The sequence below is a fragment of the Pyxicephalus adspersus genome, chromosome 4 (assembly GCF_032062135.1).
Source record: "Pyxicephalus adspersus chromosome 4, UCB_Pads_2.0, whole genome shotgun sequence".
In the NCBI taxonomy this organism is placed as follows: domain Eukaryota; kingdom Metazoa; phylum Chordata; class Amphibia; order Anura; family Pyxicephalidae; genus Pyxicephalus; species Pyxicephalus adspersus.
Window position 1 is genome coordinate 12292074 of NC_092861.1, and position 22336 is coordinate 12314409.

The following is a 22336-nucleotide window of genomic DNA, read 5'->3' on the forward strand; positions in this document are numbered from 1 at the left end:
GAGACCACAAAACACTATACACCCTAAAGTGCCATTTTTATTAAAGGATTTTTCCATCTTATTCCAAACCATAAACGAAAAGTAGAAAAATTAAGAAAAAATAAGTTTGGCTTCAAGTTATTGCCTTTCAGATCAAGAAAAGAATGTTCAGTGATTTACAGCCTACATCTCCTTAATATATAACAATGAGGGACTGGTTCTCTCACCAGTGAGCTATATGCAGAATATTTGGAGTTGGTAAAACTCCACATAAAATTGTGCAGTATTTACCACTTTCTGCCAACAGGTGGCAATAGTCAGCACTGGCTTTCTGCAGGCTGGTTGCACAGCTATGAAAAATAGCTGAACAGAAGAAGAAATGAGATTATACAAAAATGAGATTATACAAAGTGATTCCTTATGTGATTCTTACTGGATGGCTGGACAACTTCTGTCTTCCAACTATGAAACCCTCTCTGGGTTTTTCAGCTATACACAATATTCCAATAACCATACAAACAGTGCTGGGCTGTTTCATTTAGGCTCCTTAGCCTAATTTTTTTTTGTAAAATAAACTTTTTTATACAAATAAATAAAATGTGAGATACCCAGAAGAGAATGTGACCGTATAATGGCGGCCGAGATGTATTGGAGACTGCACATACAATAATTCTCTTTTGCTCTAATCTATAGTAAGTAATTGTTCATCATTTAAAATAACTATAACAAAATAAAAATGTATAAAAGTAAACAAGAGAAGAAAATTAAGCAAAATGGGCAATTTAAACTTACTTTTTCAATGGTTATGACATTTGTTAACTTAAAGAAAACTTTGCCTTTTGTTTAAAAAACTTTGTGCTTTAAATATGTCGGGTTTAATCTCTCCCAGCCACCTTTCCTTTATTCACTCTGTTCAGTAGGATTATAGAAAATATCTAGTAATGAGGAGACTTCCTCTATGTGGCCAAGCACCAAGCACCAAATACCAAGGTTGGCACAAGCATAGTCCATATCAACCAACACAAACAAGAGTCCGTAACACAAGTGTGAGCAATTCATAGCGCCAACATGGCAGATCCTACTGCTCCCAGCATGAAGGAAAGGTAAGTATGTTTGTGCTGGGGATGTGATGAAATTACTCTTTAAATGGTATAACTATCATCATTTAATGAGTAGTCATCTTGCCCAAAAGCCGGGTCCTCGTACCCTCAGATTTCATATTTTCCGGCACCTTCCATGTTAAGCTCTCCTACAATGCAGATCAATAATATGCCGTTGATAAAAGCCAGTAAAAAAGAATTTCTGGTGCTGTCAAGGCTCATGTACACCCTGCCTTCATCCCTGGCATTTTGCTGACATTGTCAGATTTAATCACAAGTTAAAACTGTACATTCTGCCTGATGCAACCCATTTAATGACAGGGTTTGAAAATAACTTCCTGGAAAATGGATCCGCCAGTTTGGCCGTTCCAGCAGCCAAGCAACTCCACAACAACAAATCATCCTGTTGTGTTCAGTCTGGGCAGATTGGTCAAAAATAATGAATGCAATTCGCAGGGCCCTTGTGTCAGCTTCAGGAGACTTTATGCCAAGCCGTCCGGCCATACCGGCCTCTGCACCGTGTCTATGCCGAGGATTATTCTGCAAACGGCTTCTGGCAGACCCCGGTTTGTTGAGTTTGGCACGGCAAACTTCTGGGACGAACCAAAACCGGAGGAGACGTGCGAGCCCAGAAAGGAATCGCAGCCTCCTTGCGTCACCAAGTAGCAATTTAAATGCATATCGTATTTCCTAGAAAATGACTATTTTGATAATATGGTTTGGAAAGAGATGCGTAAATCATAATTGTTCTGAAGGAATTGCAGTGAGGAACTCGATACCGCTCATAAATCGTCTGATGGCGCAAGCTCCGGTCCTGATTGTGTTTTAGTGTGGTCTTGGCATTGGAACTTGGACTGTAGATGTGGAAGTAAGTCTGTGGTTTGTTTGTGAAGAGGACCATTATCACCATTGGACGCCGAGCATCTGCAAGTAGCCTAAACATCAACTCGGTCCACAAAGAGGGCACGTGATACACCCCCAGCACAGCTTAAAGCTCAGCTCCAACTTTGGATAGAGCTTCCTTTAGATATTCAATGCTAAGGGTAGAGGAGATTTTTCTTAGTTTCCTGTTCTTTCTAGCACTGGTCACTTTGATGGGAAGTGAAGGAAAATCTTCCCTACTTCCTGTTCCTGCAGACTTTTCAGCTCAATTTTTTTCTTTTATCATCTGATCTCTGTAATGAAAACATAGGAGGAACTGGTCATCTTCCATTTATATAATTGGAATCCAAGATCGTAGTCTTGTAACAGCGCTGTAACACTTTTTTCAATGTTGGATTCCAATGCTAAAGCTGGGAGATGATCAGTTCCTCCGATAAACGCCTATGTAGGGTTCATACAGAACAATATCCAGGTCTGGAGTTCTATCCTCACAATATAGTCATTGCCTTTGTCGCAGTGGATGTGGTCAGGGTAAAGGGTTACATTAAAATCTTCTTTCTCCCGTGTATGAAATCACCTAGGAACAATCATTATACAAATGGGTTGGCAGTGTATGTTCGGAAATTTCACATGGTTTGAGTTTTAATTTGAAGAAGGGTGATGTTAATTTTTAATATTACACAAAGATAGATTTCATGCTGAACTTCAGATAAATCTAGAATATAATAATCACGCAACTTTGTGATCATGATGTGCATTTGTAGGTATTTAAATTTGACTTATTGATATTTTTTCTTATTTATTGATTATTTTTTCTGTATTGCCTGGACAGCAGTCCCCCAAGAAGGGGAGGGAGAAGCAACACAAGGAGCCAGTTAGGTGTACTGCAGTAAATAGAGCATTCTGATAGGAGGAAAATGAGATTAGCTCTTCAATGTCCTGCCACTCATTTCACTGTCCAGTCGCTTGGAGTTGGGAATAACTCCCATACATGAAAATTACACTGCAATATGGAAAGATCAGGGCTATAATGTGGGTCAGAGCTGTGTAAATCCCTGGATTGGATGGACTGATAATCAGACCCTGGCAGGCAATACAGATCTCATGTGTTTCATCTGTTTGAAGTTCAGCATTAGGATACATAGACAGACATTGATGGCGGATATACTTGATAGAAGCTTGATAGGCATACAGGTGAACAAAGAGATGATAAATAGATAAAATAATTATACAATACTTTAATGCTGGATTGCTCTTGTCTTGGTGATTTGTTCGATATTGAATGATGAAACAAGACATGATTGTAGCCGATACGATTTGTAGATTTGCATGGCATGACTCTGTGCCCTTATGGTTTGGAAGGCCATGGCAGCAATCAGCAGTAAACTGGTTAAATTTGTCTCTTGTAGACCTGGGAAATCGGACGTGTCCTGGAGCACAGTATGTCAATTACAACAAGCTGCTTGGTTTCTTAGTACCAAAAACCTCAAAACCACCACAGAGAATTCACCCATGATACACCACTGACACTAATGATACACTAACTAAAAAAGTAAGGTACAACCAGGCCTTGTAATTAATTAGGCTGCATAGGAACATAAGAAGCTGTCATGTGCTTCTCCAGCATGTACCAAAGTCTGAAATATGAATTTCGGTTGTAATGGCATTTAAATAGAAAGGATTAGTGATCACCTAAACCATGCCACGTGCATGCACAAAGACACATAAATATGGCAATGCATGACACAATGGTTTGTATAAAGAAGTTTTAAGGAATCCTAACAGATGATATGCTAACTTGTTAGAATGGGGGCAGAAAATATTTTTGTAGATACTTTGCTGCATGTTATCAAATAAAGCCCTATACCAGTGCTCCAGGTTATCGGTGCCAACACCCTGCACTAAAATCTCTATGATCAATACAGTATATGTCTCCTGTAACATCATATACCACCTACTTACATGACTGTGACAAGGCAGAGAACCGCATTCAGTACCCTCCACCCCCCCTGTACAAATAATACAACAACCACAGTGGTTTAATGGCCCGTAGGCCTTTTATTACAAAACTTAATTAACTTTAAATTAACATTAAATAACAATAAATCACATTAATTAACATTAACATAACAACCATATAAACATAACTTACACATCCTTCTTTTAACTTTCTACTTATTTTAACCCTCTGGTTACTGGTCCTTGAAGACCCACCCTTTACCCCTTTCTTTTTGGGTCTGCACAAGCCGTAACCACCCAGCTCGGGAACGATATCTCCAGTACTGGCAGCCCTTTAATGCAAAAACAAAAAACACTCCATCCCTCCTGTACCAACATATTCTAGAGACTCCACACCATAGGTGGGTCTCTCACCCCCACTGAAAACATTACACAAGACCAAATTCCCTCGAGGACCTCACCGCCTTATCCCACCGAATGACAATCCCACTACCGAAAAACAGGGACGGGCGGGCGGGAAACTTTTTCTCAAATGTTCATGGTAAATCTTGCTGGCCTTCCAGCACTAGACAGAGCCTGAAAAATAATAAGTACATTACTGCTGGAGAAAATGCTGCACCGGGCTACCTCCAGTGCTAGACACAGTTTGTTTCTAATATTTTTCATGAAGTACAGATTCTTGCCAGGGTGAACATACCCCCAACCTTTTGAGCAGAGGACAGGTGAGCCTATACCAAGGCTTTCTCATATCAGCTTAGATATTGCGCCTAATAAAAGGCACGCCCATTGAAAATAATCATAGTCTAGAACAGTGGTTGCCAACCGGTGGTCCGCGAGAAAATTTTGGTAGTGCAACCGCTAGAGCCGCAGACCCATCCCCCATACGGATTGCAGGCTCAGACGTGTGATAGGAGAGTGGGTGGGTTATGGCATCATGACAAGGGGAAGCTTATTCCCTTTGGAGTGACATCTGGCTCCCCAAGCATGCGTGGTCCAGAGCCTGTAAATTTAGTGGTCCGTAGTTCCAAAGTGGTTGCCGACCACTGTGCTAGAACAGCGTTTCTTAACCCTTTTACACCATTAAAATTATTTTTTTTCATAAAATATTTTTTATTCATTCCTTGTTATCTTTTCACAGGCACTTTCTGTATATTCTATATTTTTGTTTATATGCATTTCAAACCCTATGAAATCAAAAAATGTTTTTTAATGGTGACAGCCAATTGTCATCTTCTCTCCCTGTGACAACTGCGTGCCAGGAACGGAGCACCCACTACCAGAATGTCCATGAACAAGGAACTTCATGGCTGCATTTCCAGGTGTTATTTTATTGAAAGCTGCAAATTTAAAAAAAATATTACAGTGGTCACTAATTATTTTGGAGCAGAGCTAGAGTTACAAATTAAGCTTGTTGGATTAAATGTAAGGCTGATAGTTATTTTCTCCTTCAGAGTACCTTGCCTCACTCCATCCCCCTGGTGCAGCCAGTAAAGGCGATGAAGCTATTGCCAGCATTCCTCCCAGCTCCCTTTCCCTGCATTGCTCAGCATGTTCCAGGTGACGGCGTATTTAACGTGACAGGTGCTAATCTTACTGAGCATTCATCTTCATCCCAGGCCGAACATTAATTACACGCTTATAAGAATAGTTTTGTGTTTCCCCAAGGTGTCAATGAGCACATATGGACCACACAGGTTAAGCTGTGCTGAAAGCAATCAGCCGGGATTGTCTGTGCAGTTATTTTCCTTGGACTAAAAATCTGCAGTACTTTTACTTTCCTGAAATCTCATTTGTGTGGCAGGAGTGAGGAATCGGGCTTTCCATGGGTCTAAAAACAATGGTGAGGTCTAGGAACACAGCCAGCGTACATATGTTTCACCGACAACTTTTTAACAAAACCAGGTGACTGATCCCAGTGGCAATTGGTAATAATGCCTGTGCTTTGGCTAGCTGGTGCACTTTGGGTTTTATGAATGAACTGTCAATCATCATAAAACTACAAGAGCCGGTATCCTGCAGTCATTCCTGGCCAATGGAGCAGAATATTACTCCAAGCACTCCCTCTTTGGTCCCTAATATTCCTCTCCAAAATTTTTCTACTGGAAATTCATTCAAAACTAGCAATAAAATATTGTAAAAAATAAAAACACCATGTACTCATCCAACATGTGACCAACCAGAGATGCCATATACAGTAGCCCTAACCCCAGTGTCAAGGTCATCGGACTTTCCTACAGTTAGACTACTAAATGTATGGTAGGATTATGCAGCCAAGTGCAATCTATTGTCCATGGCACACCAAGAGATGATTGTTTAAGATTAGTTTACATATAAAACTTTATAGTATACAAGTAGATTTTCATGTGTTTGCACCCATTATCACATGCCTTGATATGCTAAAATACATCAGGCTTGGATTCCTTTTAGAAGTGAAGTGGAAGCAGTACAGTATATATCAATTTCATTACTGTCTGTCATTTGCAATCCCTATGTAATGTACAGGGCTGAGTAATATGTTGGCGCTATATAAATCCTGTTTATTAATAATAATAATAATAATAATATTATTAATAATAATAATAATAACAATAAATTAACAGCCAGAGAAAAGAAGGGTGCCCATGCATGTGGACATAGTACCATGCAAGCTGTAGTGGGGCCCCTACTGGCTGAGGAGTGTCCTGGGCCCTTGTCTAGTGGCACAATTTGCACACTGCTATGTCCGTCCTTGTAGCTTGGCATTGCTTGGGTCTCAAGTCCATTGAATAGAAAAAAACTTTTTGCTGGCTGGAGGAAATTCTGTACGAGAAACGTGATATCATGTAGTTGTAATTCTCTTTCACAATAAAATGTTGGAGAGGACCTCCAGGATTGTTTCATATGCATATAATTGAGGATTTACCATTGGAGAATATCTCTCGGGTATTGCTGCTACTATACTGTATAATATATACTGTGCTGTTTAATGAGGAGGACAATGAGGTCCATGGGATGCCTGTATTGTGTGCTATATACAGTAGGATGTGGGAGATATTTGCACTGAATTGTATACTGTACTATGTAATTAGGAAGACATGGGGTGCAGGGGATGCATGTACTGTGCTATATACAGTAGGATGTGGGAGATATTTGCACTGTATTGTATACTGTACTATGTAATTAGGAAGACACGGGGTGCAGGGGATGCCTGTACTGTGCTATATACAGTGAGATGTGGGAGATATTTGCACTGTATTGTATACTGTACTATGTAATTAGAAAGACACGGGGTGCAGGGGATGCCTGTACTGTGCTATATACAGTGCTGTATTGTATACTGTACTATGTAATTAGAAAGACACGGGGTGCAGGGGATGCCTGTACTGTGCTATATACAGTGAGATGTGGGAGATATTTGCATGTATTGTATACTGTACTATGCAATTAGAAAGACATGGGGTGCAGGGGATGCATGTACTGTGCTATATACAGTGAGATGTGGGAGATATTTGCACTGTATTGTATACTGTACTATGTAATTAGGAAGACATGGGGTGCAGGGGATGCCTGTACTGTGCTATATACAGTGGGAAGACATGGGGTGCAGGGGATGCATGTACTGTGCTATATACAGTGGGATGTGGGAGATATTTGCACTGTATTGTATACTGTACTATGTAATTAGAAAGACATGGGGTGCAGGGGATGCCTGTACTGTGCTATATACAGTGGGATGTGGGAGATATTTGCATTGTATTGTATATTGTGCTATGTATTTAGGAAGACATGGGGTGCAGGGGATGCCTGTACTGTGCTATATACAATGGGAGATATTTGCACTGCATTGTACTGTAATTAGGAAGACATTGGAGCATGGGGTTGCCTGTACTATATTACTGTATATTACTGTACCTTATTACATTCACTGCTTTATGACTGTCAGTGTATGATTCACTGATCATCCTGTTGATAGATGTCTCTACTCTTTCTTTGGGCCCACACATTTTGCTTTAATTTAAACCAGAGCACGCAATTTGACTGTCATTGCAAATAGTTTAAGCAAAAGGAAAAAGAAAGAAAGAATCCAATACATTTTCTCTTATATGTAATACGTGTAGCCCTGTTATGGGGGGGGGTAATGTAAATGACTCCCACAAAACAAGCTATGGCGCTAACCTGTAGATAACAAAGAGGATCCTGAGCCTTCGCTATATGGAAGAGTGAGGATAATAATAAAGTTGGCAGTGCCTCCACCCAGGACAGGGTCTCTGATCTCTGATAAGATATCACATATACCCCAATACTACAGAGGGAATTATTATAATAATGCACTACATAAAGGCAAGGCAGTCAGTGTGTTCTAAAAAAGGGGATGCAGAGATCCATCCTGGCTGAGCACATGTTCTCATCTCTGACCCTGTATCTCCTGCCTTTCTCTAACTCCTGATGGGGTTTCCCAAGCCACTATCAGGGGCAGGAAAACTTCAACAACTTTATTTTCTATTTACAAAGTTACAACTCAGCAAGCAGATAGAAAAAAGGCAGACCCCTACATACGTATTTCAGTGATGCTGCCAGTATAGAGTTTGCATGTTTTCCCCATGTTTGTGTTGGATTCCTTAGTGTTGTCCAGTATTCTTGCAGCAACTAAAACTCTCTCTTTGTGTATTCTTTGTGTATTGGGAGGAAACTGACATGCTTGGTTCAGTGCACTTTGAAAAGCATTGAGAATAAAAAGATATACATTTTATATTAAACTAAACTAGTATAAAAAAAAGTGTAAATATCAAAACGCAATGATGGCTGGGAGTGCATGCTGATCCCTGTAGTTCCCCTAACTAGAGTTAGGTTGTTTGCAGTGGCTGCTGTAACAGCTGTAGTTTTTGTTTGGCCTGTGAGTCCTCAGTGTTTTTATTGCTCAGGCTGGGACCTTGCTTGATCTTTGCTTTACACATTTCCTGTTTGCAAACCACAAGAGACCCTGCTGTCTCCTGTTGGTATATTCATCCTCCCTGTTGTAATACTTGCACCAGTGTGCGAGGGGACCCTATCACTCACTCAGGGGTGTTTACTGCAAAAGGCATTTATCGGACTTCCTCCTGAAGCTCTATGAGAAACATGCATGTAACTATCATCTGGCATCAGCTAGGCAGAGGAGACCGCAGCTTTTTATCAGTTAATGTGAACAGCACAAAAATGATTGGGACGGATGTCACAGCAGGAGATATAAGTCTCTTTGTGCCTAGAGAGACCCTACATTTTGTAAAAAAAAACACCAATAAACAAAACAAAAATACCCAACATAACCTCCCAACTTTCTGTGAGGATAAAAAGAAATAAACTTTACACTTTGCATTCAGACTAGAGGTAAAAAACTGTGCTGCCTATTGACAATGCTGTTATAATTTAGCATCGTCCCTCTACAATAGGAAGTGTTGGTATTGGGATAATCTCCAGGTAAGAAATTACTTACAATATTCAGAAACGGATTTACCATGATTAAGAAAACTGACATAATAGCAAACATACTGGAAAACAGATTTGGGAATTACACATGCTGTTATTTCCCAGACTGACTTCCAGCTGAGCTTTTATTAAAGAGCCAGCTCTGATTTAACTGAATAGTTTGCATCAAATTGAAGCGTACCTAAACTCAGAAATTTCACATTACATAAAAGGGTGGACAAGCTTTTTATATAAGGTTAAAATTCTGTTGTTTGTTTTTTTATTTTTATAAGTTGTTTTTATAAAAAAAAAAAAAAAAAAAAAGGGTGCATCACCGCCCTCTAAAATGAATAGGGGAGCAAAGCCTCCTGGGATGCGTGACGTAGATATCTTGGGTGCTCCTTCTGCATCTCGGGCATGCACAGAAGGAGCCTTTTCGTGCAAAGAGAAAAATTTGCCAATCTCAGGCATGCGCAGTTAGATCGGCAAGTTTCTCTTCCATCCTACGTCAACCGATCTCGCGCCTTGGTTGGGTGACGTAGGATGAAGAACCCGGAAGAAGAGGAGAAGATGGTGGCACCCGGAGCGCCAACTCCTTGACCACGTGGGACCCAATGCAAGACACCTCCGGATAGATCGGACTGCCCTTTGGCACTTTTCAGTTTATTTCCTCTTTAAATAAGTTATTTTATGTTACAGATCTTTGAAGTGACTATGACACTGTTGCCCAATTAACTTGTAGTTTTCTAAAGGAGTTGCCCAATGTCTTTGGACTCTAAACGAGAATATTTATGGATTGCTTGCAGCCTTACAAATGGGTATCCGAGGGACTGTCCCAGTGCAGACTTTACTGCTAATGCCTGTCTGTTCTGATATATCAGTTATAGTTCTCTTTTTGTAACCCATGTGACATTTGATAGACCTAGAAGTTATTCTGTATAATTGATTAGAGCCCTTCTCTCAGACAGGTGTTATGTTCTTTGTATGGAAGGATTCTCACTGACAATATTAATAACTCTCATTTTATGATTTGCTATTTCTAGGGCACAGACAGAAGCTCGATGACTCTAAACCTAGTTTGTTCTCTGAGCGTCTCAGTGATTTAGGGCGCATCCCTCATCCCAGTATGAGAGTGGGTGTCCCTACCCAGAGTCCTCGGCCCTCCCTGAACTCTGCACCAAGTCCTTATAATCCTCAAGGACAGAGTCAGATTGCAGGTAAGGGGCAGACTTACTTTATTTTATTTTTTTATAGCCTCTTTTAGTTAGAATACAGATTAGATGTCTTATGTATTGTTTGAAACATAACTGCAGGCGGATCTACCCTTTAATTATATTTTTTTATTATTTATAAAGCGCCATCATTTTCCATAGTGCTCAACAGAGTACAATACAGAAAATAATGGGTGACAATACAGTAACACTTCATACCTATACAGTAAGAATACCTACTGATACTGGAAAATAAATACATCAATAATGTAAAGTTTAAAAATAACACACTGCAATACAGTAATGTGTTCAGATATTCCCCACCTCTTAGATTGTAAGCTCTTTGTGGCAGGGTCCTCTCCTCCTCCTGTGTCACTGTCTGTATCTGTCCGTCACTTGAAACTCCTATTTAATGTACAGTGCTGCATAATATGTTGGCGCTATACAAATCCTGTTTAATCATAATAGTAATAACCATTACAGGAAAGACAGAAACAATAGAGGTGGTGGGGGTCCTGATCTTGCAATATTACAGTCCAGTAATGTATGGATTTAAAAACACTATATGCATGTTTCTAAAATCTGTTTTCATTTTATTGTCATATATACTCCACCATAAATTATTCTGAGAATGGAAAGGACTGTAAGCTCTGCTGTACTGTACTGTGCCATCCTACAGTGTTCTCCCCAGCCCCCTTTTAGCTGGGGGCAGCATCCGGCATTTTTCGGTGACCACCCACCTGTTTTTGTGTGGTTACTGAAGAGTTGGGTCACAATACAGGGGCTGCCACCCACCTACAATTTCTTACCACCCGACCAAAAAAATTGAACACTCTTTTAACATGTTTCTGGCACTGGTAGCTAGAAAGGGAAGCATTCATCGAAACTTCAGGTGTGGAGACCCCAATGAAGCAAAGACTATCCTTGATACAATAAGCATGTGGAAATGGGGGTCATGAACTAGGAAGAGGTTCTCACTAAAACTATTATTCTCCTCTCTCTCTATATATATTTATATATAGTTGCAAATAAGCCTATTTGGCTCATACATCAAAGCTTCCACCTTCCTCAGCAGGAAATGAACAAACTTTGATTAGGAATACATATTTACAAGATTGTCCCTCTGAATGGGTCATCCTTCCCAAAGGTAGGTTTTGGAAAGACACTGGTGGCCTTATTCACCAACTGGCCATTTATATTTATGAGAACTTTTGATGGATCATCTGGCTAATGCACCTTCTTCACCTTCCGCCCCAACTCCCAATAGGATCAATACCTAAGAAATTTGTTCATTCTCCTGTGCCAGAGTACCAATGAGATACAGCCACTTACAGGACAAGTCAAACTATAGCTTGCCATAAACATTAGATGGCAGTCTAATATAACAGTGCAATCAGGGAATATCCTTAAGCACACACTTAATTTACCAAGATTTACCAAGAGTACATTTGCATGGAGGAAGGAGTAAAAAGTAGGAGGACATTGCTGGTTTCTCAGAAAACAAAAACAAAGCAGTAGTGAGTGGGCAGGGAAATACATGTATGATCATACATACATCATACAAACATAATATTATTAATAAACAGGATTTTTATAGCGCCAACATATTACGCAGCACTGTACATTAAATATGGACACACATCATACATTCTTCTTACATTATTAATGTTGCAGAATATCATAGACCTATGATTGTTTCCATATCAGACCACCCAATTGTCTCATATTTGTGAGCATGTTTAGCAAAGTACTGAATTTCTCCTGTCCTGTTAATGAAAATGTACAGACTGTAAAAACATATCTTTCCTAGAAGAATTTATTTCTTCACATATTTAAAACTAGGTCAAGGCCTTGTGAACTAGTTTTCAGATGTGACTTTTAGAAAGCTGTCAGTGTTCCACCACTTATCAACCATTCATCATTAGATACAATCAAAGAACATCTTGTTACGTTATTTATTTCTTGGTAAATTAGCACCCACTCCATCCAACTCAAGGTAAAATGAAACCCCTAACTGAAAGACATTTAGTTTACTAAAATGTATCATAAATCACATTTTACAGATAGTGATAGCAATGCATCATATGTACAATGTGTGTTGTAGGAATAGGAGCTGAGCTCCTTCCACATGCCAATGTTAGAAGGGTACAAGCCAAAATATAATGTCACAGAAAAAGGAGTATCTGGAATATCATCAGAAGGGGCAACGGGGGGTTAGGGGTATATTTGGGTATATTGGACTTTTAATCACTTCTCTCTTGTGCTTCTGCAATATTAAAGTGTAGTAGGCACTGTCTGTCCAATTCCAATGCCCTTTTTACTTCCAGAATCTTACAAGTGGGCTAATACTGCGTATACATGTAAGACTTTTGTTGTTAGAAAGTGCTGTACACACGTCAGATTCTCGTAGATACTACTCTTAAATGATAACTGGGCGAGAATCATCTGACGTGTTAAAGATGGTTGATATCCTTGGAGTTAACAGACCAAGCCAACCTTGGTTCATGAGCTGAGTTCCTTTGGCATTCTTTGTCCTCTCTATATTTCATTCACTTTACTTCCAATGGTAATTGGTTATATTTGGTGATTTTTGTGGCCTTAAATGTCAAAACCGATATCCTGATTTGTATTCATTAAAAGTTCTATGTTTTGCATTACTCATAGATGAATGATTATTAATTAGACATGGATGAGCTTTGTTATTTTATGCTCACAGTAATATTTCAAAGAGTCTTGGCAGATATTCAAGAATTACTCTAATAAAAAGACTTCCCGATCACTTAGAATAGCCTGGGAACTACAAATTATTTGTTTAAAGGGTGTGGTAGAATTTTAGGGAACCTTGATTACCACATTAATAAACAATTAGGCAAAATATTCCACCCACTGCTACTATTCTTGATACATTATAGGGAAGAGTATTCGCTAGGCTGGATTCCAGCCTGTGGTAAAACAAAAAAAAGTTCTGGGTTATGTTTATGACCCGTTCTATGAATAGAATGGTTCCTACAAACTTGTTTCAGCATTTTGGTCATCACAGTTAAAGTGTTAACTTGGGGAAGAATAAATAGAAATTGGCTTAACTTATGGTAGGATTCCATGTCAGAGTTTGAGTATACCATCCAAAAGCTTCCATGTTGATGCTTTGCCATAGTCAAGTTTCCATGTCAAAAATGGGGTTTACCATGGCAGGCTTTTATGTCAGTGGTTTGACCTTTTGTTGGCAAGCTCCCATGTCAGCTGCTGACTGTAGTCAACATAGTCATCTTTACATGTCAGTGGTTGGATCTGCTATGGGCAAACTTCTGTCATGGGTTAAGTATGCTATAGGCGTCCATGTCAATGATTAGATCTATAAGCGAAACTTCTGTGGTGTGGTCTATCATGGATAAACCAATGGTTGGATCTACCATAGGCAAGCATACTTGCCAGTGGTTAGGATTGTCATATTAACAGCTACCATAATAATGGTGTAGTCTACTATGAGTAAACTTCCATGCTGATTTTTGGGCTTACCATTGATAAGTTTCTATGTTGATGAAAGAGCCAACCATGCACCAGCTTCCAGATCATAGTTAGGGTCTACCATGGATAAACCTTCAGGTTTGGATCTACCATGGGCAAGCTTTCTTTTCAGTGGCTGGGTTTGTAATGATAAAGTTCCCATACTAATGGTCTACTATGAGTAAGGTTCCATGCCAGTTTATGGGATTACCATGAATAAGCTTCTATGTTAGTGGAAGAGTCAACCATGCACCATCTTCCATTACATAGTTAGGGTCTATCATGAATAAACCTTCATGTGAATGTTTGGATCCACCATAGGCAAGCTTCCATGTCAGTGGCTGGGTTTATCATGATAAAGTTCCTATATTAATGGTTTACTATGAGTAAGTTTCCATGCCAGTGTGTGGGACTACCTTGGATAAGCTTCTATGTTAGTGGAAGTGTCAACCATGCACCAACTTCCATACCATAGTTAGGGTCTACCTTGTTGGTGCTGGGTGTGCAATGGACACATTGGCCGTGATTTATGAAAGCTCTCCAAGGCTGGAGAGAATACACTTTCGTCAGTGAAGTTGGGTGATCTAGCAAACCTGGAATGGATCTGGTCCAGGATTCAAAGCATTTGCTAGCAAATAGCAAAGTACATTGACAACATCTATATCAGGTTTGCTGGATCACCCAGCTTCACTGGGTTTTAATAAATCAGGCCCATTGTCTGTGTTTTTGTCTGACATGAACAAACTTCAATGGGAGTAGTTAAGTCCACCTTGGGAAGCTTCCCTGTGAGTGGTTGGATGTGCCATAGAAGATCTATGTGCCAATGTCTACCATGCATACTTTTCTGTATCCATTTGATTTGTTTAGAAACCTCTAGAATATGGTTGTATACAGCTAACCTGGTATCGCTGTTCAGTGTTGGTTTGTTTGCACTTAGTCTTCCGATGCATCCATTATTATCCATTCACAGTCTTGTTGTGGTATTACACAATGTATAAGATGATACAACATCGCTGGAAAATGTGGAGTTAAAGTACACTGTGTTGTTTTGTATCTTTGCATTTTTCTGTCATTGCCTTGCTCAACTTGTCATCAGCAAGATAAAAGGAGCTCAGATCGTTAGCATGTGCTGCACACAGGCACAAGGGCTGTTCTTCAAAGTCACCAGTAAACTTATTTGGAACAAGATAACTTGCAGAGTTGATATTTGAAGCTTGGTGTATCACAGTTTTGCAGCACACACAGGAAGAAGCTGTTTGTAGCTCACTGAGGACCTGTGCGCCTTTTTGTAGTCGACAGAAAATTTAGCATCATGCGTGTCTTTTGCGTGCACCATCTGAATGTTTTATGTCACTAGCTCAGTGCACATGAATATTATTTACTGTGATCTCTAACATTTTATTGTAAAATAACCAACTGTTCTCTATATACCAGCAATGGAAGGTAAAAAGATATAATTAATACTTTATGGGAATAATACATCCACCTAATCTAATTTAACCTTTGTACAGTAAAATAAATAGATGTGTCCCATTATTACACAGTATTTGTATAGTGCCAACATATTACATAGCACTGTACAAAGTCCATAGGCATGTCATTAGCTGTCCCTCAAAGGAGCTCACAATCTAAGGTCCCTACCATAGTCATATGTCATTAACACAGTCTAATGTCAATTTTGGGGGGAGGCCAATTAACCTAACTGCATGTTTTCAGAATGTTGGAGGAAACCCACACATACACAAGGAGAACCTGCCTGAGATTTGAACCTGGGACCTAATGCTGCAAAGGCCAGGGTGCTAATCACTGAGCCACCATGCTGCCTAACATCTGCTAATATATTTTATAGTAGTGACTTGGTGTGGGTATATATGTGTGTGGGGTGATTTTAGGAACTTTCTTCTCTTGACAACTAAGATTTGTCATCTGCAAAAACACGACATAAGATTTAACTTAATTACACTTTGTTAATAAAGAACGTTTGGATGTTAGTCATGGCACATTTTTGACCAGGATTTGGACTTTTTCTCTTTTTTTCTCATACAAGAGGATTTGGGTCATCGTGTTATTCCATTTTCAAAAGGGATTTGGCGACTTTTATTACACTGTCTGGTTTTCAGATAAACCACATAAAAAACAGATAGAACCAAGAACTAATATTGGTACTGCTGCCTTAAATAGGTTTGTCAGAAACGCTCCGTCATCCAATTTCAACATTAACCAGAAGAGGAGTGAGTAAAGCAATACTCTGTCCAACAGGAAAAGTACCTTTAATCCTTTTACCAACTGTCCAAGAAATGTCATAGGTTGGATGGGATCCCGGTGCAGCCTCCCCGTATTCTATGACTGTCCAGTAGTTTGTTGGGTACAGGTCAATGACTAAACCAGACCCCATTATACTGACCCATAAAAAGCATGGACCGGCTCACTAATCTCTTGCACATGCTGGCTATGTAACAAGCTGTTTAGTTTGGATTTCCTTTGGACAGAAATTTTAGGAAATAAGAATGAAATAAAGCAAACAATATGACTTATGGAAATGACACAGATGTCCTCCCTGCCAAATCTGCAGCCGGGCCTCACCCTGCCAGATGGAGAAGAAAACAGGGTGAGAGGAAATTTCCGCTCATCGCCCTATACTCCGCACTGCACAGTGATTAGCCTTAAATCGGACCTGTATTCAAAAATGTCTTCACACTTAATGAATAATTATTCACACTGCTAGGAGGGGAAGGGGCTATGTATTTTTAGAGAGCACTTCATTCCGAGGTATTTTTATGCAGATTTATAACAATTTTTCATGAGACATTCAGGCTTGCTATTATATTAAATGCTTTTTGTTTCAATTGGAAAATAGATACTGGAAAGATTACTATTCCTAAGTTATCAACATCTGGTGATATAAGATAGACAACGAATGCATTGTCTTCAGTGAGTCAACTAAACTAAATTGTGTGTATTGTAATGGGGAGCAGTGAAGAACTATGGCTATGTATCACTGCAGAACTGGAAGAAAAGTCAGCACCCTGATAGTCCTCTACCAGTTACCTGTCCACATTTGGTTACATACAGCTGACTAGAGACATTTGTCACAATAGGCCTGATTTATTAAAGCTCTCCAAGGCTGGAGTGGATACACTTTCATCAATGAAACTGGATGATCCAGCAAACCTAGAATGGATCTGGTCCAGGACTTAAAACATACGTTAGCAAATAGCAAATGCCTTTGAAGTAATCCATTCCAGGTTTGCTGGATCACCCAGCTTTACTGATGAAAGTGTATCGTTTCCAGGACTGGAGAGCTTAAATAAATGAGGTCCCATCTTCTCAACCCATACATTTGCTCTGCTTCCCATTTATTTATGTGGTGCTTCCATGAGTGCAAACATGCTGGGATGTGTATATCAAAGCCTTGTTGAGAAGATTTTACCAAATCAAATCATGGACAAGTGACCTTATGAATTTGGGTAGACAGGAGAACTACTGTACTGGTGCTATGTTCATCCAGTGTATGTATAGTATGAGCTGATGATTAGTGATTTCATAGCATAAAAACAGTTAATAGAATGAGCACTTTCTGATTTTTTTGATTGCAGACCCAAGGCAAGCGCAGTCATCCCCTCCATGGTCCTACGACCAATCCTATCCATCGTACCTGAGCCAGATGACTTCTCCGTCCATTCACTCCACAACACCCCTGTCCTCCAGCCGAGGAACCGGACTTCCAGCTATCTCAGATGTGCCTAGACGCCTCTCAGGTAAGTGCCCATCGGCTCTATCATACCTCCTCCCATCACTAATTTTTAAAGGATCTAAATGAAAAAATATTGGAAAAGTAAAAATAGTTTCAAAAGCCACTACTTCCCTATAAAGTACTTTTTACTCCCCCAGTAGCCCTTTTTTCAGCGAAAATGGCTACTTTGAGTCCTTGGTTCGGTACAGTGGGCCGTTGGCTGATCCCTGATGTTCAAAATGTATTATGTTTGGTCCTGGATATTCTGTTATTGGTTGGTTACAATATTTCTATTTGCAATGTGTAGTTAAATAAAGGTTTATAGTTTATAGGGACAATCATCCTGTCTATAGAGATAGCCCATTGCATTCTGATCCCAGCCTTTGCCCCACCTGTACCCATATTTTACACTTGTATACAAAACCTATTTTTTGTTCATGGAAGCATCATTCTGATACTCTCTCCACCTTTGCATTTGCAAACTTTACAATCTTGTAGGCAGGAATCCTCATTACCTTTGGAAAAAACTCTTTCTAAATCTGTCCTTCTCTGCCTATTGTCTGTAGCTAACCTTATAGGCAATATTTCCCATTTATTCTTTGGAAGTCCGACAGGTCCACATTAAGGAAAACCCCACAATGCTGCAGATTAAAATCTCAGCTTCTGTTATTTCCAAGCTGACATTATTGGCCAATAGTTATGATGTGAAGAGACACATTGTTCATTGATGGAAACGTTGTTCTACACTGGTAATGACATTACTGCGTGGGCAATGTAAAGACAATTGTCACTGTCACACCCTAATGGCCTATGTTAGCTTTGCTGTGTTTCTTCAAGCCGGCAAATAAATACCCCGCTCAGAATAATGTTATTTTGTTGTCTGGAAACATTACAGAGCCCAGCCAACCCTATTACAAAAACATATCCTTTTGTTACATGTATTGTTATCTTCCATTCATGACACTCATTGGAATGTTCATTATGTTAGTGATAAAATATTTACTTTATTCCCATCCTTCCCTTACAGCTATATATATTACTAGTGGCAGAGTGTAATAGTAAAGTGGAAATCATTTGTTATTTCCCAATAAATGAAACATATATATATAATTCCTGCTTACCTTGTGCAAATACTAATATTCCAAAGGTTCTACATTATATTCTTTATTTATTTTGCCTTCTGATTTTGCCTCTTAATTTGGATAGGTATAACATCATAAAGTAATATAAGAATTCCCCAGCTTGTGCTGGTTCTGTCCCGGGGCTATTGTAAGTTGCATTGTGCATTACTCCCAGTTGTAAAGTGTGGATAAGGCCAATGATAGAACTATGGGAGCTATCTCTGCTGACTTGTACTTAAAAGATACAAGCTCTAGAATAAATATGAAGTCATTGGAGCTGTGCTCCTCATCCAGGCCTCCTCCAAAGGTTAGTAGGGCTTCCTGGAGCAATGAGCAGTTTGGGTGTCTCAGGTCAATGTGACACCAATGATCTTTTTGGCTATTTGTAAGGGGGACATTCTTCCCACTGGCCAGCAATGTAGGATTAAGTCTTCCCAGTGACCAGCAAGCTAATATACTGCAATCGTTGGATAAAGTAACTATAAAAGGAATTCTTTGACAAACTAAAAGTTATTTCAAGGGTTCCCCCATGTTAAAAAGGCTGCATTAATGTCTGACAAAGCTTCTACATTTATATTCAAGATTAGTGTTTAGGAAATGGTAATATGATCTATATGACGTCAGAGCCATCAAGTAAGAAGTTGCTAACTCTTTTTTTTTTCAGAGTTTCCTTTTAATATAATAGAGACACTGTTGTGCATATATGCCTCAAGAAAGGTAGCTGCGCACCCTGGTGGTCAGTGAGGGCATTGCACTATTGTCAGATGAACTGGTATACCAAGAACAATGAAGACCCAGCCTATATGCTTCTTGGTTCTGCTAGTTTTATGCCACATTTGAACGACCCAGAGTCATCAATGATTAGTGGATCTTGTACCTTAAGTATTTATATGTATATATATTTATGGTATCTTTTTACTTTTCAGAATCCCTTACAAAATGTAGAAGTCCCTAAATGTAACATCTAACACTTTTAGGATTTATGTTGAGATGAGTTTGCATTCCCATGCGAGTGTATGGGAATGCATAAGGATCTGAAAGCAGATCAAGTGCAGGTGAGAAGGAGGCCAACAAAAGATCAATGAGTTCTTCTGCTGAATTATTTTAATAATATAATAATATATATAATAGTTAATAATTAGATAATTTATTATTATAAACAGTGTAAGTGTTATATAGTGTTGTAGTGTATATAGTGTTGTAAAAGTGCCTATATAGTGCTAACATATTATGCAGCAATGTACATTAAATAGGGATCATGAGCAATATTTTATTGAACACCAGGCACCTGGGAGCAGTAACTGCTTGTTTGTTTTAGACAAAAAACACTTGCAAATCTCTACAATTGCTTACACAACCCTTTATAAGCAGTTGCATGCAGTACCAATTCACGTCTATGGAGGCAGCACCTCTGGAGGCTACATGTAACGTTGAAAAAATAAAATGTACGGCAACACTACTGCCCCCTACTGCCTGTCAAATAAAGTAGGTGTACCCAACCCCGGGTGCACCCACAGCTAGGTCAGGAGAAAGACTCCGCATGAGGGGGGTGCACGGGCCAGAGCCACAGACCATGTCTTCTGTACAGGTCGCAGGCTCAGGGCCGTATCTCTGGACACAGCTGCCCAAAGAGTGCGTAGGTTCGGGCATCATGATACCAATCTGGGGAAGTTTCTTCCCCTTTAAGTGACACACAGCTCCCCGCGCATGCACAGTCCAGAGTTCATGCTTTTAGTGGTCCGTGGCTCCAAAAGTTTGGAGACCACTGAAATAAAGAGTATGAGAGTATGAACTGACCCATTTAGTCCAATGTTAACTATTTATGATCCTGTGAGTGTCCTAAACTAATGGGATCACAACAAGCCTAAAGCTTTCTAACAAAGGCCCCTAATGTATTTTTGCAATTTGGAAAGCAGCAGCTACAAGTGGCAGGTTCAACACACATTACCTAGGCTTGGTGCACTGTTGTCACCAACCTAATACTCATAAAAATTGCTGTAGTATGAGAAGACATAAACTAGCTGCGACGAGGCCACAGGAGATCAACAGCTCGGAATTGGAGGATTAAAAAATAGGAAAATCAGTATTTTCTTAAAAAGAACCATGGCAGTTGTTTATGATATGTAGTGCTTTAGGAAACTAAAAGTCATTCAATTAGGGTTTAATGTAAAATGGTAAAAAAACAGATCATTTATAAGTAAAATGTCTATAGAAAGCTTTTTTTTTGTTTTCCAGCCAGTAAAGAAAACTTATCCCTTTAACAACACCGTCCTCGTCTACCGCAGCATTCTCAACCTCAACATTCTTAATTCCCCTTAATCCCGGATAACAAATGCTGCTTCTCAGTGCCCCCAGCAGACGATAAATCACGTTTTCCTGACACTGCAGAATCCTAAACATGCCTTATCGAAAACTAGATTAAACACGCCGATCCCCCCGCAGCTTATTTTGTCGGCGATTAACTTTTCAGAGTTCGATCAGAATTATAAATGTTGCTTCGTAGGGAGCTGACCCGGGTGTATGTGTGTTTTAGGGGTCTTATCTCAGGCTCCTAACCACATCTGAAGCCTCTCGGCTCATTATAAATTTCATGGCAGCAGATTTGCTGAAAGTGTTTCCATATGTTTTGTCCTAATATATCTCGTCCTCTTTTTTTTTCCGCTTTCTGAGCGGAATACAAACTCACGCACACGCTAGCTGGAAATGACTCCAGGATGTGACAGGGAGAGTCACATGGTTTCTGTGGCAATGTGGGTGGCCTCTCGGAATAATCCAGCTGCCTCGGGACTGGCTTTTGTTCTACAGTAGATTTAGTTTCAAAGTGAAAACCCCCCTCCTATTTTATTTTATTTTTTTGCTTTACTTCAGCTTTCATAGAAGCTAATCAATCTGTCGGGGGGGAGCCGCCGATTTCCGTCTAATGAGCCTGTCCTGTTTGATGAGGGATACATTGTCGAGCCGAGCTTCATTTCGTGTACCGAGTTTATGTCCGGATACAATGTTTAAAATGTCATTTGTTAGAAGCTTCATTCGTTATGACAAAGGCTTCTGGAGCAATTAAAAGACAACCGAAAATTAAACCCTAAACGCCAACATCTCATATAAGCCTAAACTTATCAAAGTGATTTTAATATTTTTTAATCTGCAACTATCAATTAAATAATACCTGAGTATCATACATGGAAGTCCAACTTCTTAGCTTAGGGAGGCAATGCTCTCGGTTGTGTTTCTGTGTTGTCACATTGCACATACAGTACTCAGGGGTTGTTGATTGTTCTCACCTAGAGGAAACCTTTCTGCGAAATCCAGCAATCCTCAATGTACAGGTAGAGAGGAAGTGGCTGCAACCAAGCTGAAAATCATTAAACTACAAAGATAAAAACAGTATAAAACAATATATATATATATCAAAAATACAAAGAT

At 39.5% G+C, this 22336-nt stretch overlaps 1 protein-coding gene across 3 annotated transcripts in view; it reads left to right on the forward strand.

The window, feature by feature from the left end:
* RUNX2 (RUNX family transcription factor 2) overlaps nt 1-22336 on the forward strand; it is a 68305-nt gene that overhangs the window by 32723 nt on the left and 13246 nt on the right. For 2 of the 3 annotated variants that reach the window (XM_072407407.1, XM_072407408.1), the window contains 2 exons: nt 10388-10561; nt 17656-17817. In XM_072407407.1, the coding sequence (XP_072263508.1) occupies nt 10388-10561; nt 17656-17817 (336 nt within the window). The remainder of the gene's footprint in view (nt 1-10387; nt 10562-17655; nt 17818-22336) is intronic. The other variant, XM_072407409.1, reaches the window with a different exon arrangement.